This window comes from Alligator mississippiensis, chromosome 10 (assembly GCF_030867095.1).
Source record: "Alligator mississippiensis isolate rAllMis1 chromosome 10, rAllMis1, whole genome shotgun sequence".
NCBI classification, from domain to species: Eukaryota; Metazoa; Chordata; order Crocodylia; family Alligatoridae; genus Alligator; species Alligator mississippiensis.
Window position 1 is genome coordinate 11,319,788 of NC_081833.1, and position 24,597 is coordinate 11,344,384.

A 24,597-nucleotide genomic window follows, 5' to 3' on the forward strand; every position below is an offset into this window, starting at 1 on the left:
CTGGAGACACTGTGCAGTGAGGCTTACAAATACACTGCTGGTAGTAAATGTTATACAGGTCAGCAAGAGTAAAAGGATTAGGTGTCACATTAATAAAAAGGTTACTTCTTAAGTTTGCTGATCCTTTCTTGTTCTAATCTAGGAGGACCTGGGGATGATTTAGTTATTTATTTATTATTTGTGGCTTTTCTCAAGCCAGGAAAGCACTCAGGGTGAGTTATTCGGGAGACCTGGTTAGGCCAGTAAACATGTCCTTGTGATCAGTGGCATGCCACACTCTGCCATGTTGTATAGGGAGGATGCAAAGCTTCCTTAGGGCCCCGCATCCATATTAAGTGCCTAAACAAGCCGCCTTAACTTCAGAAGTGGTGAGTACTCCACAGGTCCCGCTGCTTTCCATGATGCTCCTAGTGGTTACAAAGGTACATCTGTCTGCACACAGCATATTCCAGGCTTAGCATCTTACAGTGTAAATGCTCTCAGACAGTATGGGCCAAGGGGACATCCTATACAGCCAAACCATATCGCCTCAATTGCCTGTAAAGAGATCAATGAGCGGGTTCTGTATTGTGATTTCTTTGACGGTCGAAAGACCCAAAGGTGACAATGAAATGGAGAATGGGGCTGTGTTAACTTTTTGACATTTACCTGTGCCTAGCACGAAGGTATCCCCCTAAGATGCTGCTTTTGAGCAGTCTGACGTTTGGGAACCTCTTGTAACCATATGCAGAACTGGCTCTTGCTAGAAGAGAGAGAGAGACTCCCAGGTAACCACCTTTGAAATGTACAGTATATTATATTTCGTAGTGTTATTTATTTACAGGTTTTGTTCTTTAGTACAATGAATCAGACATGCTGAAAAGATGGGGTTTCCCAGTCAACTTGTATAGGAAGTACAGTAGAAAAGGCACATGATTTTTCACCATAGAAGTTGTGCACCAGTCAATAACTTAAAGCTAAAAAGCTACTCATCAAAGGGTTCTCTTCAATGAGGCAGTACAGGATGGGGATCTCCCCTTCGAACTCGCCGCACACACAGGTGCCTCTTAATCCTTCTGGGGGAGCTGCAAGGAGCCCATTCCTCTGTTCTCTTTTGATCATTCCCAAATTTCCACATCAACTCAAAGTTCACTTGAGGCTTTCAAGGGCACCTACAGATATGAGACGGGGCACCTGCATCTGTTTGTGAATCAGTGCCTAATAGTCCACGACTCTGGGGAGTCAACTCCTTCTCACAGTAGTCTGCTTTAACAAAAGCGCCTTGGAGGGTATGGCACACAGAGCAATGAATAAGTTGAGGTGGCAACTTCTCAGCTCCAGTGGTCAATGCCGACCATGTTTTATCCAGTTTCTAATCATCCACTTTTGCCCCGAGCACCTTTGTACCACGAGTCTAAGCCCAAAGTTGGCATCCTTTGACATTTCCACTTCAAGACACCGTCCAGTGTCTCTGCTGATGATTGGGCCATTCTGAATTAAAGAAAGAAAAAAAATCCTATTAGTGTTGAGAACGTGGAAACAGGAAAGTCCAACATTATCGAAAAGCATGTTATTGAACGCAACCTATTTTCATCTTGGCAAAAGTGAAATTTCCTCTCAGAAAACCTTTTCAATGAGAAATATCCAGACAGTTCTAACATGCGTGTGCACACGTGTGTATGGGCTTGCACAAGTGAAGTATCGTCCCACTTGGCTGGAGAGCTATGACATTCCCCACTTCATGTACTTTCCAAACACATAATACAGTCACCTTTTTTTTAGTGGCATACAACTGCACAGATTCTCAGCCGTCAAGAGCAGGGACTCCTATGCAATTCATAGTAACCTAAAAACCTTTTAGAGTTCTCTTCTGTACCTGTGTAAAATCCCAGAGTCTTTGTGAAGCCCTCAAAACGTCTTCACATTTCTTCAGCGTAGGGGTCCTGCCTTTCCCATCGTCAATGAGACATTTAGAGTCTGGAAGAAAGGCGGTGGAGCCCAGAGGCCCTAACTGCAGGAGCCCTTCAGAGCTGTAGCGAACGAGCTGGAGAAGAGGGAAAAGGGAAAGACACTCTGAAGCACATGAACATTGTTCCTGGGCTCCCAGTACCAACTCCTGAAAAATTATATGCCCGCTTCTATATTTTCAGCTGCAGTTTTTCCAGGGGCTCTACTTTGGAGAACACAGGATGCCTTGTTAAAGCTCCTTATTACAGATGTGGAAGCATGAACTTGAGCTGCTCCAAGTCAATCTACCTATAAGTTGGTACCAAGGCATAGCAGTTGGGGAGTCAAATGCAGCTGGACCTCCTGAAGCTAGTTACATGATTCCCTTGTGTGCCACTGGCTATGGACAATGGCATTCCTCAACTGCACTAGCCCAGTGGGTCACAAAGACCCAGGGATAGATCCCTGACCTTTTTATGACTTTGGACAACTCAAGAACTGAGTTAAGAAATGCCAATTCTACAGGGACACGAGCAACAAAGGAAATGAGCCCCAAGTCTGGGTAAGGCCCCAGAATAGCCCCAGAATAATGGCAGCATGAAGGTGTTTTAAAGCCACGCTTGTCCCACCATGCAGTCCTGCCTCAGGAGCAGGAACAGAGTCACTGAAAAGCCCAGAAGCATCTTGGTGCTATTACTTGTTTGGTCTGTCCTTTTCCATCACATACCATTGACGCAGAGAGGGACTGAAACATGTATTACTTCATTGGATTGCTCATAAGATATATTGTTCTCTCTCCTTCCCCCACCCTCAAAATACTTCATTGTAAAAGGGCAATCAAGAAAATGAAGTAATCAATATGTAAATCATGCCCACTCTCGAATCCACTCAGTGGGAATTGATTTAACAAGGACACAATGTCAATTTGCCATGCAGTTTGTTCTTAAGAGCTCTGTCAGAGGCTATTGATAGCAATGACTCTAATTAGTTTTTGTAAATAAATGGCATTGAAAAAACCCACCAATGTAACTTCTACGTCAGGTATCCAAAAATGAGAGAGAGAGAAAAAAAAAAAAAATCACGAGGGAAATAACAGCAAATTTGCTAACATAAACATCAGGTTTTGACAATAAAGATCTGGTCTTTGATATTTTACTTTTGTTTGAGGCCTTAATGTTCTGAAGTTTAGCGATGTGGTAAATGCTACTGGCTATAATTAAAGGTTCAGTAAATGACATCCATTATTTTTGGGTCTTTATTTTTTTTTAAATAAAAAATTTAAGCACGCTGCATGCGGGCATTAATGGCTTAACACACACAGCACATAATACATTCACATTAATATTTCCAGTAGGAGCGCAATGCTCTTTAGAATTTACCCTTTCTTCTAATTTTTTTAAATGATGATTTTGCTTGCCTGAAGCCGTTTGCAGTAAATGGGCCCAGCACAGAACAAACTGTGTAGCAGGAGGGGTGGAAAAAAAAATCATCTTTAGGAACCTCCACTTGCTGGAAGTCAAAATTTATTTTCTTACATTAAGATCTGCCTGGGGGAAACATACAAAGATAACAAGAGGTGGGGGTCTCATGCTTGCGACTAAGCATTATCATACATCGGATAGGACTGGGCTAACCATCAGGATGGTGGTGGCTTCCCTTCAAATTTCACAAATTGTGGAAAGAGCTATTAATTTTTTTTATGGAGTTATAAACCAGCTGTTCAATACAAAGTAAGTTTAAAACATTCTCCTTCAATACATCCATCACCAAAAAAAGCTAGCCTTCTGTTCATTTGTAGCTGGACGAATTGAGGTGCCGAGTGGGTAAGTAAGTTGCCTTACATGAGTCTTAAGTTTTTAATTGCATTTTATAGATTGGGAACCTGTGCTAAACAAGTCAACCAATGTGTTATGGTCCTACAGCAAGCTTGAAGGAGTGTCTGAGTCTCCAGTTTTCTTTCCTAACCACTAGAAAATGCGCTTCCCCTTGCATATCTGCTTTGAATATTGATTAAGCAGAAAAAATGCTATTCTGTCCTCAGTTGCACCGGTACCATTCTGGACTAATGCCACGGGACCAAATACTGATATCTCATCCTGCTTAACAAAACTTGGCCCCCCTGACTCTAGAGCTAACCAAGAGGAAAATTTAGACCTCAGGATATTACAAAATGGAGACTGTTGTGGGGTTCATGTATGTTATGAAGCAGGAGGCTGCGGGTGAAGTCTTGAGCCCTTACAGAAGTGCAATTTCTGCCCCAGAAATTCACTGCCTGTTATTTCCATTAGGAAACTGAAATTACTTGTTAAAAAATGGAAGGAAAAGTCATGAACCTTTGACCCTTTCTGGATTTTCCTGACCAGTGCATGCAATATCACTAGGAGCCAAACAAAAAAGCTCCAATTAGAGCCTAGTTTTCTACATCTATCCCATCGTTCCTATTAGCCACTGCAGGCTTATCCTGTGAATAATCATGTCTTTCCAGTGGCAAAAGAGCGGTGTCTGTTCGGTTTCGTGGTCTTTTGACGGAACATGTTTTCAGCGTTACCACCACCTGCCACTTTTGTTCAGAGCAACCATGTGGAGCAAGGAGTTGGGATGGAGCCTGTATCAGAGAAAGCAGTAAAATAACCCCATGAGGATTCTGGTTGTAGATGAATGAGGGACATCAGTCAATGCACTGTCTGTGCATGGTAAATCAAGACTCCTTTTCCTCTCTTTTACTCTGGCAGAGTTGGGGAATGTTTAAAAGAAGCAAAAGCAGGAAACCTAGTTCAAAATATGAGTGAACTGTCAGCTCAGACAAGCGAACGTTTTTTCTTCCATGCAAGGATCTGGACTCCCCTTTTATTCTTTAAATTTTCTACATAATTTACACTTCCAACTTCCTGTGAACACTCAGCAGAGAGTGAAAATGAGATGCAATCAGAGTTGGGAATTACAGCCACATGGCAACATGTGTCTTTGTGTCACTGCAGTCTTTGCCCTCCCTGATAATCAAAAACTGCTTCCTGCAGGCTGGTTAGCTTGTCTAGGCAACCCAGTCCAGTGTTTATAATCAGCTACCTGCTTTGCACTTTAAGACAATTTCCCGTGGGGCATGATGTACTCGCTGGTTTAAATGACAAGAATTTGCCACTGCAGACACTAAAATAAACTGTTTTTTGGTGATAAAATATTCCATTTCCTCTGGAATCCCAACGGTCGAGATCTCTGCGTGCTGTACATCACAGGAACCAATGTGTTTTCAGATTGTAATATTTATAGGGCAGCCCCATCACCTACAGATAGCTTGCTAAGTAATGTCATTTCTGCTTAGGCCTTAAAATGTGGCGCACAAAATAAGTCTCCAGAAGCACCTATGACAGGGAAGGCTGGAGCCACGCGACAGATCACTGCGCTTAGAGATCTCTCTGGATGAAGCTGATGTGCTTTACAGTAGTGTCACAAATAGGTTGTCATTCATTTAATCATCATGAATTCAGGTTTTCCATCAGTTCCAATGGCCATAAAACCCATCACTCCATTCTGAAACTTAACATATGAGATCTCAGCTTGAAACTGTAATAAAAAGCACAGTTTTACCACTCGTTCCTGCAAATCTGCTGCTGAGGTTAAAGTCCAAGTCTCATGCCTATTTTAAATAACCAAAAAGAGATAATAGCTCTCCATTGACTCCAAAACATCATATCTCTCATAGATCCTACAGCTGGTGCAGGCAATTATTTTGGGTGGAGGGCCGCTTACTGAGTTTTGGCAAGCCATCGAGGGCCGCATGACAGGCAGCCAGGGGCAGATAACTATTAATTTTCTAAAATTTTCAGGGGCCCCCACGGGCTGGATAATTAATTTTCTAAAATTTTTAGGGGTCCTGGCGGGACTGCATCTGACCCACAGGCCGCATTTTGCCCGCCCCTATCCTACAGCATTATAAGAACCAGGTGTCTGAACAGTACTTTCACATTACATTGAAGTGCCTTAATACTGTCTGTGGAGTGACCATGTACAACCCACACTATGGCCGCATGTGTCTTTCCCTGGTGGTACACTATCAACCGCGCAACAAGAATGGAGATTGAGCTTCAGCACCCTGTGGTCTTACTCTTTATTAACCATATATGTAGGATCTTGACCCTGGAGGCCAGATTCTTGGAGAACTCCTGTATTTTGTCAGCTGCCGTGATTTAGGAAAAGAAATGTGTTGAGAACCTGAACAGATATAGTGGGAGATAATTATTATTTCTGTAGCTAAAATGATGTCGTCTGTCAATAAACAGCCAGGAATATCTGACCACCTCAACTCTGCTTTGGCCTTCACTTTCTTATGGCTGGTCTTCTTGCAGACTGCAAACCTGTGGTTCAAAATGTAACCTCTCCATCCCTGCTCTGTAACTTAATTGCTAAGTGGGAGAGACTTGGATGCCATACTTTTCATTTCTTTGTTTGCCTACAATGTTGAAAGAAACATTGAATTTTATTATGCATATCAAAGATGTTTTCTCTTTCAATGAGTCTGAGGCAGACAGGGCATGGAAAAGATTTTACAGGGCTAAATTTAACACTGGTGACCATTCAGCAGAGGTCAGTGTAACTATATCAGTAGTGAGATGCCTTGACATTGACCTTGTTCCAGAGGCATTGGTTGTAGCCATGTTGGTCTAAGGACATAGGCAGACAAGGGTTTTTTGGGGGGTAAATCCAATATCTTTTATTAGACCAACTAAATTGTTGGAAAAATTCTTCTCTGCAAGCTATTGGGTCAGGTTGAGGACATGTCTGCAGATGGTCTGCGCTCTTCCTCTGTTCGTCCACAAAGAGCACAGACCATCTGCAGATGCTTCCTCAGCCCGACGAAGGCTATTTGGACCTGAAAACTTCCAAATCAGAATTGTTCCAACTATTTGAGTTGGTCTAATAAAAGGTACCAGATTTACCCAAAGAACCTTGTCTGCCTCTTGACATTGACCTGTCTGACCATGTGGGACCTACTCATTCCTTCATTTGTATTGGAGGAGCACCTTGAGGACTAAATTGAAAAGAGGGCCTAATTGTGCTTCATGAAACAATGCAAGAAACAATACATGAAGGATAACAGAGAAGGTTACCCTTCAGATTAACAACCCCTGAAGGGAGAGTGATCAAATCAGACAAGAGAGATGCAGAGTGGGAGATGGGAAATAAAACCGTCCCCCCATTTTACATTTGTAGAATTTAGTCACTGAGAGATTAAGTGACCATGTCAAGATCATACAGAAACTGAGAATCAGGAAAGAAGCTCCTGAACACCAGCACAATGTCTGATACTAATATTTCACACAATGCTTTTTTTTTTTTAATGCCACACACTCAAGTTTATGCCTACTTTTCTCCTTGAATATCTTTTAGAAATTTGATTTTTTTTAAATATCCAACAAACATCAGTAAAGCTGTTCATCTTATTTTGAGAAAAGCTGAGCGCAGAACTGAAACAGCAGCAGATAGTCTACAATTCTTAAATTCACAATGATATCCACAGGTTTCAAGCTTTCTGAAATGCTCTTCTACTTTGGCTTCTGCAGCTCAACCCGAATAAAAAAAGGCACCTGCACATTCTCCCAGCACTGCTTGTAACATCCTGGGCAGGATTAATTCTGGGTGGGGGTGGCAAATCCATTGAAATCAATGGCATTTAATAAGACCACCCCTTCATTTCCATCTATAAAAACAACCACAAAGAGACATTAATGCAGAGGAATGCAAGTTTCCATTCTATACACCAGAATAAAGGCACCTCCAGCTTTTTACTTGGCCTAAGAATGGACGGCAGTCCAGGTTGTTCCTTTGATCAGAGAAGAGCCAGAGGATCTCTATAAATGACACTGAAGCCGAGTGTTATATTACGTACCCCAAAATATAATCCTAAGATTATCTGGTGTACTTGCAAGTGTGGAAGATTTTGTCCTACCTACAATCAGGAACTGGAGTGGAAGGAGATATATGTGAGAGGTTATTTATCAAAACCCCCCATCTCGCATTCAAAAGTAGGAACTGCGCTATCTCTGGAAGGTGTCACTCATGCGGCACTGTCCCGATAAGCAAAGGCTAACTCTTCGTTCGAGGTTGGTAGCCAGCCTACCTCATTTTCAGTTAAGTGATACAAAGCATGAAGATATCCACACAGCTCAGGGAAATGTTGTAGAGACGGTCACACTCTCTGGCAGCTTTGAAAATTAAACTTTTTTTAAATTTTTTTTTTAACTTTGCTGCTGCTCTGACTCTTCAGTTCCATTTTCAGGCAGACAACCTCTGCTCTAAACCGGCACTGAAGACTAGAAAATCACAGAGGAGGGTGCAACTTAAAAAGTTTCCAAGCTACTCGTGAGCATAAAGAAAACCAATGAATAAAGATATAGCGGTTTAAATATATACACAGAAACCAACCAGTGTTCAGTTACTGAGAATTTAAGAAACCACCTTTTCATCCATCCATAGTTCCAAGCAAGCGAACGTGCTGTCCTGCGTGAAACTCTACAATACCAGAGCGCTATCAAGTAAATGTTAAATATCTTCCCTCAAGCAACAGTTTAAGAGAAGCCTTTCATCTCCTCTTTTTCCATCTGGTTGCATAGCTGCTGAGCTCTAGGAATCCAAATGTTGAGCCCTTCCATCTTTCTGCTTGATCTTAATGCCAGGGGAGTTCTCATTTCCACACTGGCAGTGACTCATCTCACTACCAGTCTGAACAGGGTGCTGTGGGGTGTTCATCAGTGCTTTTATAGCAGGGGCTGCCATTTTTCTCTGATTAAATCCCTTTCCATTTTCACATGCTGTATAATCAGGTCCACATCACAGCATTCAGGGCGGGTACTGAGACAGTGAATATTTTCCACCGGGGCTATATGAACTCTCTTGGATAGTTAGTAAGGGGATGATTAATAAACTGCGCGTTTTGCACCCATTCTTAGATGCTGCCAGCACCAGTTAGGCAGAAATAGAAGAGCCTGAAATGATGTTCATGTGAGACAGTGCACCATCCACTGAAAGCCTCATCTTCTTTCTCAGAAGCTGTTCTATAATAATGGTTCATTATGCAGCAATATAAAACCGATGAGCCTTACCGTAGGTGGCGCAAGATGGCAAACTTGTAGATAAGGACTTGGCAGTTCAAGATTTTTATAATGGTTATGTGTTCCTTAAAACCTCTAAAACCTTGTACTTTTCTTTGCATGTTGTTCAGTTACTTACCGCCTCATGCATTTACAGTTTGGCGCTTTTTTTCAAGAGATCAGGGCTTCCAAGATTTAAAGCTCATCATGCACCCACACCCAACGTAAGTTTAATTAAGGGTGTATTTTGAACCCGATTTAGTTAAGCCAGTATAAAATACTGACTGAACACTTGTAACTCGATTTAAACTTGATTTCTATTGATTTAGCTTGAATCAATTCCTTTCTGACTGAAGCTAAATCGATATAAACCAGGCCTAAGTGGATTCAACAGTGTCCACACAGGAATTTACACCAGCTTAACTTAAATCAATTTAAAAATTGATTTTAGCTCAGCTAGTCCAATATATATGTGGAGACAAAATCCAAGGCTTGAGAAGACAAACACAGACCAAAATGTTTTGTCTAGGATGAAGACCTAAAGATGGAGTAGCCGGGATTTTTGCTCAAAGAAAAGTGAAGGCTATCAAGGATGTACAACATGGAAAGAACGAATGACATGGAGACAGCAAGGAAAAGCAGAACAGTTCTTACAACAGAATGCATAAGTCAAGGAGAATATAATCATAGTCTGCCGTGATTTGGCTTGTGCTTTACTTTAAGCAAATAAAGTAAATTGTATGCTTAAGTAGCATCCAGAAGGCGGGATCATAAAAACAAGCAGACCTTAGGCTGAATTTATACTGAGCTGCCTTCATTAAGAGGCACAAAGCACCAATGATAACCAGCAGCGGACCAAAATGGGGTGTTCTTCATACTCGGTAGGTATGTGACAGCAACACAATTCACAACACAAGACAGCCGTCTCATGCACAGGCATGAGACTTCCAATGTCAAGAACTGGAAGGTAGACACTACAAAAAACCACACACATCCAGACTGATTACAAGAGGGGGGGTTTCAAATGTTTATTTAACATATTAAAAATGCTAGCTGTCAACACCTTTCATGCTATCCGCTTGAATATCCTTGATTAGGGTTTGTGCAGCTGTGGTCCTCACACTGAATTAATTTTGTAAATTGTAGTGAAATGATATAAGTTTTCCAGCTGTGTAATCATTAATTAACTTGGCTGCATACAAGTCACTCCAACCCATCCTTATCTGCAAAATGTTCAGCTTAGATAAAACGGCACCTCTCCATACAGCCCGGCAGTTCTCGCAGAACATAAACTACTACTACAAAAAAAAAAAAATGGAAATGGAAAATGGTATTGGATAATACTGCAGATTAATTCTTCCACTTTACCCAAATGCTCCTCTTAAGTGTCACTCTCCTGCATTGGGAGACTTTGCTTTTAATGGGTGGTTCCTTGAGGCTACATAAGAGAAGGCCGTGTGGTCTGCAGCAATGGTTTTCAAGTTTCCTAAAGTCATGGAAACCTTTCATATCATGTCTTCTGCCATGGAACTGCTACCCTGGGCTCCATGGGCTGTGTGAGCTGATACAGAGCCAGGCAACTCAGCCCTGTAATGGCAGGGCACTGCCTCCCAGCCCACTCCACCATTACTCCTAATTTGTAGAGCCTCTGATGACCTATGGAGAAACCCCAGGACTCCATGGAACACAGTTTTAAACCCACTGATTTAATGAATAGGCATTAGTCTTGGGGGTCCAGAGACCTGAGATCTGTTTCTGGCTCTGCCACTGACTTAATGAATGCTGGGTGGACTGCTCAAACTCTCTGTGCTTCTGTTTCCCCTCCTATCCTGTCTCTGTCTCATCTACTTTGATTGCACACTTTTTGGAGAAGTGACTCTCTTATCCCCTGTGCCTACTGGTGCGGCTGTAACTTTGCACTTAACCACAGCATTTCTGCCAAATCAGGATTAGAACAGGTATTAGCTAACTGAAGTGCTATTGATCTGCAGGATGCTTAGAGAGCAAATGCCTCCAAGCCTGATTCTTTGTGCAGAACCAGAAGTCACAAATTTTAGGCAGGGCGCAGGACTAGTTCTTGTCCTAGTGCTGCACAAAACTCAGCTAGCTCCTGCCTGTGCTCTGGGCACCATGCATAGGGCAAGAGTAGGGATTTGGGGGAGCAGGGAGTGGTAATCCCAGTTTCAACTTGAATTGTTTTATAGAAGTGTACATGGTACTGGAAAGGGAATCTATGCATGTCCCCAGATCTTGCAGTTGCCCTAAAAGCAGGTCCTATTGCCATTTCTGGACCCTGTGGACAGCTGATGGCAATTTTGAAAGGTTTACGATTGAGTTTGTTAGAAAGGTTTGGGACTTGATGGAAACATATCACCTTCCCTAAACTTTCACCAAAAAGATTTCTCAGGTCTAGGGTAAAACTGATGGTGCTCAGGAGAGAAAGAGAGATCACCTACTCCAGGAGTGGCCAACCTGTGGCACAGGTGACCTCTGTGGGGCACTTGGCAGACTGGGAAGGGGACAGGCAGCATGGTGGCAGATAGGGCAGGAAGCAGAAAGCAGAGCAACTGATGAGGCAGGGGAAGGAAATAGGAGTGACAATCATGGAGCATGTGGGGCTAATTTTTGGCTTGGCTAATAACCAATAGCATCATGTTTAGGCCACTCACCTGAGATGCAAGAGACTCAAATTTAAGTCTCTTCTCTATCTGAGATGAGGAACTAGAAACCTGGTGGATCCTGAACCATCACCTGGAGTATCCAGGTGAATGCCCTGATCACTGGTGATGGGTTTTGTACGTACACTGGTGAGTCCCAGTGCTTTGCAAATGTTAGGGGTGTGTGAAACAGGCTGTATTCGATTTGGATTTGGATTCGGCCTGTATCAGGGATAGTGATTCAATTAGTTGATTCGGATCATTGTCCCTGATTCGATTTGGCTGAATCCAAATCTGAAGATTCGATGCTGATTCAGAGAATCAGCAATTTGGCTATAGACACAGCTTTAAATGTTTTTTCTACATACTTCGAGGTACTAGGCATGGTTCATGAATGCTGCAATGCTGGGGTGGATGGAGCATCCCATAGGAGCACAGGGGGCCCCCTGCATGCTTGGCAGCAAAGCTGGAAGTGGACTGGAAGTACTTCTGGTCCACTTCCAGGTCTGCTGCCAAGCGTGTTGGGCCCCCCTCACCCCGTACCCCTCCCCAACTCAGCAATCAGCTGCAGGAGGACCCTGGGTGCCCCCCCCCCGCCCTGATCCAGGAGGCACCAGTCACCAAGCCGGGGGGGCATGGGGCAGGGGGGTGGGGGGGGCAACGTGCTCTCCAGAAGAAGTGCTTCTGGCCCACTTCTCGGTCAGCTGTCAAGTGTGCTGGGGACCCCCCCAACACTCCTGTGGGACACTCCATGTGCCCCAGCATCTCAGCATTTATGAGCTGCTTGCTACCTAGAGGCATGTAGAAAAAACATTTAAAGCTGTGTCTTATATTCGAATCGCCAAATCTTTCCATATCTCTCCGAAACAATTTGGAGGGTTCCAATTTGATTCAGAGAGATTAAACAGTCTCCTGATTCAATTCAGATTCGGAGATTCGGCTACCAAATCGGGACAAATCTCCGCCGAATTGAATCAGGGACCGAAGGTTCGCGCAGGCCTAGCAAATACTACTAGGCAGATGGAATATTCATGAGGCAGACAAGGTGATGGTATCCTTCCCATTTTACATATGAAGAAATTCAAATGGAGAGAGTCCATTGTTTAATTAAGGGAGAGTTAGTGCCAGAGCTGACATCACCACCACAGGCCTAGCTGAGCAGATGACATCACTTCTCAAATTGTGCAGCTGCCCCTGCTTTTACCTCTGTGGTTGAGATGCTAAACCAGCTCAACTTGACACAACTCTCCTGGAGGCAATTTTGTCTGTCAATAAGAAGTTAGATGGAGACAAAACATCAGGGCCATTTAGGTTCCAAAATACTCAGATCCATCTATCAGTTTTCCCTGATAGATATGATAACCCTTTCTCCCTTAGGACTCTTCCACATAGGGTGCTTCCTCTCTCACTGTTGGTCTGCTACCATTTTTTTAGGACCCAATAGCTCTCTGACTGGTTGTCTCTGTCAGGTCAAGAATTCTGGGATGCCCAGGCGCATGCCCAAGAAAAGTATCATTAGTACTATCTTGGAAGACACCAAATCTTGTGGAAAAGCAGGGGCTGGTACGCAGTACACTTTGTGTACATAGTAGATGTTCCAAGGCAGCGGAAAGGATTTCCAATATTCAGAAGACGATTCACATAATTTATTGACCCATGCCCTGTGGTCACTGAAAAAGGAGCATGGTCTGTTCCTACATCTCACGAGCGAGCTACAAGCTTGCTTGAAACCCCTTGGAGAAATATGTCGCTACTGGGTATAATCTGAACCTAGCAGATTACAAGATGCAGGTAGCTTGGTAATTAGCTGACAAAAGTAGAAGGAACAACCCTGCTTTTCAAAGCTATTACTTAGCCCTGACTACTTTCCCAGCCACAAGAACAGCTGCGCATTCACCTGCTTTGTCCCCTTTTCTTTGTTACAGAGCACACATCACACAACAGTGTTTCTTAACCTGTGGGTCATGACCCAGAAGTGGGTCGCAAGAATATAGAAAAGGTTGCAAACAAACTTTAAAAATGGATTCTCCTTTAAAGGAGAACAATGCAAGAAACTGTGGCTTTTTCCTTGCAGGCTGGTAGAGATTCAGCCTTCAAGGGGCTTTTTGGAGCTGCTTGGGTGCTCCCCACCACTGCTCCATCCCTGCCCCACACACTGGGGGCCTGAAGGCAGGAGGCAGCGGGTCAGGAGTGAGGGGCACTGGGTTGGGACTGGCCATTGATGTTTACAAATGGGTCCTGGTACAAAAAGGTTGAGAATCACTTCTCTATAAAATGAGAGTCAGGATGCAATACCAGGGGTTCAACCTACAAAATAAATTACAGTCAGAACCACTGCCACTGCCTTCATTATTCTCATCACTACAGGCACTGAGGTGCAACATTAGAAATTGCGAAAGACCCTTCTCTAGGGACTTTACCCTGTGACCCTCTGGCCAACAGAGATATGATGCTAGAGAGTGCGCTCTCTATATGCGCCTTGACAGCCTCTAACTCAACTGGACTCTTCCTGGAAAGCTCATTTGCATCTAATTAAGCAACTCTATTTTGTTATCTTAATCAAAGGCTACTCCTCTAAATTTACTGTGAAGGTGTCAGTCAAGTGTCCCATAATGAACCTAGCAAGGGTGGACGTTTTGGCAGTAGGAGCTGAATATCTATTCATTTTTCTCTAATAAGGTGTGACCCATCACCAGCTTGCAATTAACCACAATGGGCAATATTTATATTTTGCAAATCTTGTTATGCCTCCATGGTTATCTGCAAGGGAGGATTCCAAGTGAGTAATGTGTATGGCTGAACTTCAGTTAATTGTTTAAGTCCGTGATAAGGTCAGAATTTATTTATGCATGAATGCATGAATGAATGTTCATTAATGCAGTTCTGATTTAGATGACACTTAAATGAAACTAAAATGACATTTCAGGAAAAAAAAAAGCCAGAGTTCAGTATTTAAATAATATCTGACTTTCATTAAAAATAAGTAATATCAGTATACGCACAGAATTAAGCGATTTCATCCCTCAAGATATTTGTACAGGAACTGATCTAGGAAAGCAAACTTCCTTAGGAAAGGGCTTAAGCATAAGCTTAACTTAACTACTCTGCTTAAATCCCATTGAAATCATCTTTAAACATGTACTTAATGCTATACCTACTCATAAAAAATTGATGTATGCGCTTTAGGGCCATATGGGTCCAATCCAACGATTATTTAAGTGAACGTGACAATTCTGGTGAGGAAGGAATAACGAACACAAATAACAGCTGAAGAATCAAACCTTAATTTGCTTAATTTGGTACTATGCAGTGGGTCCCCAAATTACAAGGGCAAATTAGCATATTTTGGCCTTTCATTTTAATTGGCATCTTCAGCACACATATTCAGCTGCTAAGCTACATGGTTCTTTGATTAAGGCAATATGCACAAAGTGGCTGGATTTTGTTCAGTGAAGTTGTCATAGTGAAGCCAGACATTTTTGTCTGGAATGCAGAGATGTTTTTGTGGCATAATTACAGCAGGTCGTGCCTAGTATCCCATTCTCCTATTTGAGAGAAGTGCCGCACAACCAGAGGATAGTGTAAATTCCATCCCAGTCTAGTAATTCTTTTAAAAATACATTTCAGAAGGTTTCTTGAAATCATCAAGGTCAGGGTCTCATGACTCCTTAGCTAACTTGTCCTATGGATTGAAATCAATTAACAATTAGGTATCTGACTTGCTCAGGAAACTTTGACAATGCCACTAGGCCCTGTTCTTCTTCATGATATGCCTACATACTCCTGGGCCCTAAAACTGTCTTAGATCCTCATCGGTACATTGAGATTAATAAGATTTCCTTTCCCGCCACATGAGGTATACCGTGTCCATCTGGGTTTTGAGCTCTCCGGGCAGACGCTGGATCTCATTCTTGGTCCATGCACCAAATGGCACAATGGAGTCCTAAACAGGGCCTCTAAGCATTATCATAAGTGCAACTGAGCAATACAAATGACAACAGCATCACCAGCATTCACAAAATAACCTGTGCAGCCCACTCAGATAACCCCACACTGTGTCCTTTTGAAGGAAACATTCACAAACACACAACCTGGCATGTACTGATATTATACAGGTGTGGAGGAACTAAGGGTTCCTATACACATGCTCAAGGGGGGAGGGGGGAGTCTGTTTTAATTGGGACATTTCCCTGACAGCTGCTCTAATTAAAATGGCTTGCCGTCATGTGTATTAAGCCCCCAGCCACAGGGATGCTTTAACTAAAGCTCATTTGACGAGCTTTAGTTAAAGCCTCCCATCAAGCATTTTACAATGCAGCGGGAGGGAGGTTTAAAACACATGACCGTGAAGTGATGCTGGGACGTTCTAATTAGATTTGAATGTGGAGCAGACTTGATTAATCACAGCTTGCTTGGACATGTTCTAATCAGAATGTGAACCAGCGTACCTATAGGTAGCCTAAGTGTCTGGACGCATACTCTTAGGACACTAGAGACCTACAGAGGGCCAGGTAGGTGACCAGGGAGTAGCTAATTGACAAAGTTAGAGGCATATCCTAGAAGAGTGGTTCTCAGCCTTTTTAGGCTCAGCCCCCTTCCATAACTCTTGTGAACTGAATGGGACTCCATTTCAATAACAACTTATTTTATTGTAGCACTTAACCCCTGGGACAGGGGCATGGAGGGCATGGGGAGAGTGTGCACTTAGCTCCTCACACAGCAATGGGACACGGATGGCCACAAGTTTACCTCCTTGCACTGGACCTGGGCAGACCAGCCTGTGCTTAGCTCCTCACACAGGGTGCAGGGAGTGCAGAAGAAGTGAGCACTAAACTCCTCACACAGGGGCAGGCAGGGACAAGTGTGTGCTTACCTCCTTTCACTGGAGCCATGCAGAGATGAGCTTGTGCTTACCTTCTTGCACAGGAGCCAGGAAGAGAAGAGCAAGTGCTCATCTCCTTGTGTGCCGTGGCACCCTCCAAAGAGTCTCACGGCACCTCAGGGTGCTACAGCAGCCCTGTTGAGAACCACTGTCCTGGAAGCCTGAGACCCAGCTTGCAGCAAAATTCCCACAGGGTCCAACTCAGTGCCCAGAGGCCATGTCCAGATGAACCAGGGGCATGTGGTTTGTTGAGCCACAAACCTTATACGGGGAACATTAAAATGTGTGTGGCGATACAAATTTGCAGCGTGGTGGCAAAATTTGCTACTGGGATTTCCTGGTATCTAAAAAACCCTGGAAACAAAAGTGGCACAAAGCATGTAAAATAAGTGTGGGCTGGCACAAACAGAGGCCGGGCTGTTCAGAGCAATGCTCTGGCTGCTGGCCAGGCCTCTGCACTGCCTGAGTTGTGCCACTGCTGCCCCAGCGTGCCACCAGGTAAGACTCCTGAGGCCAGCACAGGTGTTGGCCCCAGCTTCCAGCTCTCCCTGGCTGAAGGGCCCAGAGGAGCTGGGACAGGGCAGTTTGTCCATTGCTAGACAGTTTGTCCCAAAATGAAGTGTATGTGCAGGGGCATGTGCTGAGGCAATCTGTGCCACTCCAAGTGCTCCACACCCATGCTCATCTGGACATGGCCACAGAAATCAATGGAAGTCCTTCCAATCATTTCAAGTGGGATTGGATCAGGTCCCTAACTTTTACTTGCAGTTTGCTTGCATCAGGAGGTCTTTTTTATTATTTTATTTTTTACTTTATCTTATTTTATTTTATGGTTTAATTTAATTGAGCTTTGGAAACAGAAGGAAGGAAGTTTATGAAGTGAAAAATAGTCTTCAGTGATGAAAAGACTTTTTTTTGCCTAAAGCTTGGTTTTTGTGAAACTTATTGGCATATGAATAGATGGAATGTTTTGACTACAAAATCATAGTCAGGTACAAGATGTGCCATGCAGTCTGACTGCCTCTTTTCCAGGAAAGTATTCCATTCGAACCATCCACTGACATTTCTTGTGAGTGTTGCACTTATTTTTCTACACTGCTAATCAAACCAACGAGACAATTCTGCAAGCACGAGCATGCTTAATTTAACCACACAAAGTTGAAAGACTTCCATTGACTTCACTGAGCAATCTCATGGAGAGGGATCTAATGGAGTTCAGGGGCACTACTTATATGCACAAGAGTGTGAATAGATATGCGATGTTCTTATTTTCGATTTACAATTAGCATCAGGGTTAAGCTAAATTGAAATAGGAGATGTTCTTATTTTTGATTTACAATTAGCATCAGGATTAAGCTAAATTGAAATAGGAGATGTTCTTATTTTTGATTTACAATTAGCATCAGGATTAAACTAAATTGAAATAAGACACTCATAGCCAAATGAGAGCGTTTACACAAGGCTTTTAATCAATGGAACTAAACTGGTTTAACTAAGGCATTGCAAATGTGTGTGTGGATCTGGCCTCTATTGAAGCAGTACAAAATACAGGGTGGACATTTTTGAACTAAATGCAAGCTAAACCAAAATGAGCCAGTTTCAAACTAATACAAGTTTACACACAGGAGTCTGCACCAGTTTAAATAAGTCATTTGTTCAACCTATTTTAGTTGACTAGAAGCAAGTTTCATGTACCACTGAAAAAATGAGCAAGCAGGGCCAAAATTCCTAAATTTTCCCCATAGAAATTACATCATACTTTTGTTTCCTCTGAAGGTTTCTTTGTGTAGGTCTCAAAGCTTTCTAACTGTTGAGGGTTAAATACATTTTAGTTAATTTACCTGGGAGGACATTCCATGGCACGGATAGAGGATTGCTTTGTCATCATCTTCTGCTCCTTGGTCTAAGCAGTAGCCGCTAGCTTTGCTGTTACGAACCTACAATCAAAGTAGAGACCCATCGCTTTAGTCACCCCTTCACAGAAAGCAAACCTGCTTGTTTGAAGCTTTGTCACATTAGAATTACTAAAGCAAATACTGCGCCAAGACATTGAACACTGCTTCAAGATAGAAAAACATTCTCATTTGCCAACTCTGACACTCCATTACTCCTTCCTTTGGACACCTCTTAAAGCCTTTGACAGTGAATTCCCCATGTGAAAAGCCACAGCTGTATTATTTGAATGTTCTGTAATCTTACAGGATTATTAACTTGGGTCATTTTTTTATTTTTGCAAAATAATTGTGCAAAAAAGCAGAAACAACTCAAATTCACTTTGAAAACCGTAGGGCAAATTTTGCCCCGAATAGGGTGCCTCTAAAATAGATGCTTTACTGTGCATTAGATTAGTCTAATGTGCAGTAAAGCATCACTCTCTATGTGTATGCAGCAATTATTGTGAAGCAGATTAGTCTAATGCGCTGTTTTCTAGTACCTGTAGCTATAGGTACTAGAAATCAGTGCATTAAACTAATGTGCTGATGTGCACAGGTCCTTGTGGCTTGGAGGCAGCTGCCCAGCAGCCAGGACAGCTCTCTCAGCCACATGGAGATCAGGACAGGTCCCTGACAGTACTATCTTACGGCAGAGTTAATTAGTATACTGAGCCCTAATACCAGCGCACGTGTAGACACTGACACTTTACAGTAGATCTAATTAGTCCACTCTGCACATGTAGATGCAGCCAGGGAGTTTTCTGGTGTGTTATTTTTCAGTGTAGCATGCATAGAAAGCAGAAGTCTATATATAAAGGAGCTCATTTGAGTTGAGAACCTTTCAAGTGTATCACAGATACCGTGTTTTGTGTTTGGTGTATTGTCCTTTTGAAAAACAATGATATTAAATAAGATGACGGGTATCAGAAAAAGGATAGCTCAGGTACATGACATGCCAGAAGCTCAGATGCTTCTCCAGAACATTTGAATTTTTAAATCTCCCAAACTGTGTTGGAAGTCTTGAGAGACTTCAGGTGTTTTTTTCATCCTAATCAGGTTAGAAATACCACGCAAGTAGGCTTTCTTATCACGTCTTGGAACAGAGAGCACGGAATACAGGGAGACAAAACTTGCATTCTTTAACTGAACATTTTGAAACCATTGGATTTGCTTTTGAGAATGTGCAAATGTTTATGCACCCCACGTAATATATGTGACTTTGTAATTACTCAAGAGGTATAATGAAACATCATACACAAACTATCAGCAATCCTAAAAATAATCCTCCACTCTACGTACTGTGTAAGCACAACAGGCAGTTTGATAGGGAATTAAGGTACACCAACAGTTAAGCTTCAGTATGGTTATTTTATGACTAAGGTACTATAAAGGCTAAAGAAGATGAAGACAGCTTTATGACAGAGCCTTAACATTTGTGAATTGAGTCAGTATGAAATATATTTTTACCACTGTTTCCATCTGTTTTATGTCTACTCAATACATTTATTTTCCTTAAACTCACTAAAATCCAGAGACTATAGTAACCACATTTTCTTCTAGGAAATAATCAGAAGGGAAGATATTTAATAACAGGCCTTGTCATTTAAGAGAATACATCTACTTAGCTACAGTGTATTTCAATTTAAGTCATGAGACTCCACTGGAGATATGCCAGTTTTTACCAGTTAAATGTTTGGCCATGGCTCTTTATCACTATACATTTGAATACATAAAAGGCTTACATCCTCAAGCTTCCCTTATATCAGCCCACCCAATGGGAACAGACTCCTTCATCATGGCAGAACGCCTGGGGTAATTGACATGACTTTGGCAATAGTGCCAATGTGCATCTCAGTTTATAACCATCTAAGATCCGCCGGTTACTAATAGCTTATGTTGAATTTACTAAATGTCTTTTCCCAGTTATTGCCAGGGATAGATATATTAAGATGCAAAGTGATATTACCTAATAAAACCTGCACTTTGCATCAATATCTAAAGTGACTCACCTATTTTTATATGAATTCAATCAAACAGAACAGGAAGGAAGGAAGCCATTTACCTCTTGCATGAAACCTCACTGCCTAGGGATTTAAAGGTAACTTAAGCAGGCAATTTTAAAAAAAAATCTTTATTAACAATTATGCAACAGGGGAGTTTTTACTCCCCCCATTTCTCAGGCAGAAGTCACACTAGTCCTTACTGCATGGAAAATTATGCTATAACCTGGCTGTATGTTTACTAAAAAGAAAAGCCTTATGGATGAGTTTAACTTGAAGATACACTTTCAGGCTGGGGACAGAAATTACACATAGAGCAGTATAAGTGATTGGAAACCAGTTCAAATCTGTAACACAACAGAAGTTCACTGCACATAAGCTGCTTTCAGAATGGACAAAACCAGTTTAAGATAAACCTGGATGGATGTAGTATCAGACTTAACTGATTTAGGTTACATCAGGTTATTGAACTTCTGTCCCAGATCCCTTCCAGGTTCAAGTTAATTCAAAGTCCCCCAGCATCCCAGGATGCTTTGCACCCCCCCACCTACCCACCTGCCCTTGCAACGGTGGTGGTGGGGGGGCTAGCCTTGGCCCAATCTGTCAGCAGGGATGTGCTCTAGCTCCCCCCCTGGCTTCTGGACTGGGCCACTGCAGGCACGTGGCTGCATGCCTGGAATCAAAAGTGAATGTCTGTTTACTTGCTTATTGGTTCAATCTATGCAGTTTAGACTAACCTACAAAGATTGACCTGATTCAGCCTTGGACTTTATGACTGTCTGTACTTAGCCTCAAGCTTTAGGGAGGGCTATTTCAGTTTTTTAGGAGGGCTATTTCAGTGACTATTATAAGCGAAAGGACTAAGCCACAAAATTTGGGTATAAATCTAAACCTCTTCCAAGTTCTATTATATCTGGGCGCAGCCATTTACTTATAGAAAATTCAGTTAGATTGTGTAAGATATTATTCAGCCTTGGAAGAGAGGTGAGAGTAAAAGAAAAGAGCCTAAATGGAACTAACAGTGATGATTTCTACTTTGAGCTTCTTGTCTTGAATGCAAAAGGAATCAAAAGCTCTTCCATCTTTCCACTCTTCTGTGAAATATGAAATATTGTAACCTGAAGGAAATAGGTGTCTACATCTTGCTTGCCACCAGACAACTTTGAGGTAAAAAGACTTTTTCAACCTTTCTCTGTGCCTAACCTGGACAAAATCAAATATTTCAAACAGGAGATTTTACCATACCTTCAGCTCTCCTGTGAAATATGAATTTTCATTTCTGCCTAGGAGAACTTTTACAATCTCTGCTCTCTTCTATGCCTGATGAAGGGCAAGCGTGCCCAAAAGCTTGCAAATAAATAAAATAATTTGTTTGCAAATATCTAGTTAGTCTAATAAAAGAGATCGCTTCTTCCATGCGTTTTGATTTGTTTTGCCTCTAGAACAATATGGCTACAACCTGGATACTTGTCTTGAATGCAAAATTCTCCCACTTGTAGTCTACATTCATCTTCTCACAGTGATATTTGATTTTTTTCCTAGTTACCAGAAAGTGATCCAGCTCCATCAAAAGATCTTAGAGGAAACCAAAGAGGAGCAAAGCCAGTAGGCTCATGTGCTCTTCCTACTTTTGGTTAACTACCATGGCTGTCTCAACTGCAAACTTTGTGATGCTGACATTTGTGCTGTCCCATTTTGGACAAATTACCCTTGTATTTACATTCTTAGGGCTGTTGTTAGCTAAAACCCAAGAAACTGCATTTCATTGTTCATAAGAGTGATTTAATCTCATTTACTCCAGGAAGAGAGGGAACACTTCACACAGCCTACACTTTCTAGACTTGATTAAAAAAGTATAGGAAAGTGTTTGTGTTCCTGCTATCGTGTCAATTTTAAATTTCACTTTGTTGTCTGATGCCCATTCACTAAGATGAAAGGAATGCTCTAATACAGTTATGATGTATTTTCAAAGACATGCAGTACCTCTCCATAAGTGATTGTATTATTGTAAATCCTCATTTCAGGATAAACATTCTCCAAGTACCACTTAAAACTTCGGCATTGCAGTCGCTGCCGTAGAGCTATTCTTTCTGAAACATCTCCAAAGTCAACTCCTGGGTTCTGCAAAGCAGAAATATAACAGAGAAATCCCATTACAATGACTACACTGTTGTCTTCTTTACATAAAACTAAATTGGAGTTCATACTGTTTACAAGTTACATTCCCCCCATTCCCACTTCCCTTTGTAAGTAGCAACTCGTTGAACAGCCTTTGAGAGCCGACAATAAATATTAATGAAACTTCACTAGAAAAAGAAGAGAAACGAATAAAGAAAAACAAATGTAAACCATAGCAAAAGAAAAATTAAAAAAGAACCCTAAAAAAAATAAAATAGAGAAGACTAACAAATACAGCTCTGCTAAATTTTTACAATATAACTTTAACTCCCCTGTAAATTCTGGGCCTAAATTTGACATAAACTATAACCGCCTTCCAGTGGTATAATGCCAGTAACTTCTATACAGCTCCACCAGTGTAAATGAAATCAAGCCTTCAAAACTCAACACAGACCTGTTAAAAGGTTAATTAAAGCTCAATAAACTTTTGAATAGATCTTCATCCAATGTCCAATGACTCCGAGCTGAATTGTGGCCCTGTAGTATGTTTGATGCAACACAAGGTAAAAAAAACTCACTATCAGTGGTGGAATTTTGCTTTGAGATATTGCATACATTGGAACGTAGCATTCAGTGCAAAATACAGGTGGAATGAAGGCCTCACTTTGTTCCAAACCGAAAAGAGGGCCAACTCCTTGGCCAGCGAAAAGCAGCAGAGCTCTACTGATGTAATGATGAGAAGCAAGACTTGAGTGCTGATTTACATCACCTGGATATCCGTCTTAACTTCTGCTTGCTTTGTGAACTGAAACTAGCAAGTTTTACGTGGCTTGAATTGAAATACCATATACATTTTCTGCAGAAAGATCACTAAGTGCTTTACAGACAGTATCCAATACGGGATTACAAGGCAGCAGCAAATCTTAGCTGCGGGTTTATTAGAATCCCTAACAGAGATACACTTTTTGGCAGAGAATACAAGTTTAGTAAAGAAAAGCCTTTTCTATTTATTATGCAATGTTTCTGCTGTACTCACTGCCACTTGCTGGTACCTATTTTGCCTGGATTTTTCTATGCAACATTCATTCAAATGAAGGCTAACCAAAAAAAACATTTCACGAATTGTATGCAGCTAACACCATAAAATCACGTAAAGCAAGATTCCTGGGTCACTGAAATCAGCAGGGAATAGATCACAGGAAGGGGTAAACCAAATCTTTTGTAGATGGAAAGAATATTTTCTTGTCTTGTTGAAGTGTTCAGGTTGATAGGAGCAGTTTTGCTGTCGTGTTGATGGACCATCTGTTCGTCAGGATGCATGACATTCTCCGGTGGCTTGACATACCAATCAAATATGGAAAGGGCAAGGTGAATTACAGTGTTACGTGGACTAAGTCTGATATGATAGGATTCAGCAATGCCAGTACTTTGCTAGTAAGTAGTACTCACTACTTTGTAATTAGGCAGTCCTACTCTTACCTCCAGTTGAACATGAAGCCAGTTTAATGAGCAGCTATTACCATAGTTGTATTTGTCTGATGTAAGATGTAGCGTTATGTGCAGATTATAGAGTAAGTAATTGTGTTATATGCTATGTGATGGTGTTAAGGAAGCACACAATGTTTATTATGTGGGTGAACTGTGTAGCTCATGCTCTGAGACTAATCAGTGATTTTTCCAGTCCTCTATCAACCATATGTCTGTTAATAAGTGTACAGTACTTTTTATTCCTCATAGCCTGAATACCACAGTGCATTAGATCTGTGAAATAGTAGCATCCTCACTTCCTCTTGGCAAGAACTAATGGGGTTATTTTTATGATGTGCATTTTATCAATCAATTTCTTTTATGGAAAGTAAATTTTAATGTACAATGCTTCTTGCTAGTTTTATGCTTCCTAATGTAGACATGCCTAGTTTTTCAAAGCACCGCTGTCTAGTTCAGTGCAGAGAACTGCACCCAAAGCTAATCTTAGAGAGATTAAAGAGAATTATG

The 24,597-nt window shown here is 41.8% G+C and overlaps 1 protein-coding gene across 2 annotated transcripts in view; it reads right to left on the minus strand.

The window, feature by feature from the left end:
- Positions 1 to 794: 794 nt before the first annotated feature.
- Positions 795 to 24,597, minus strand: part of GALNT9 (polypeptide N-acetylgalactosaminyltransferase 9) — a 262,959-nt gene continuing 239,156 nt past the window's right edge. For both annotated transcript variants that reach the window (XM_059713445.1, XM_014598425.3), the window contains exons 8-11: positions 22,468 to 22,605; positions 18,392 to 18,487; positions 1,856 to 2,023; positions 795 to 1,470 (exon numbers count right to left, since the gene is read on the minus strand). In XM_059713445.1, the coding sequence (XP_059569428.1) occupies positions 1,324 to 1,470; positions 1,856 to 2,023; positions 18,392 to 18,487; positions 22,468 to 22,605 (549 nt within the window). In that variant the 3' untranslated portion in view covers positions 795 to 1,323. The remainder of the gene's footprint in view (positions 1,471 to 1,855; positions 2,024 to 18,391; positions 18,488 to 22,467; positions 22,606 to 24,597) is intronic.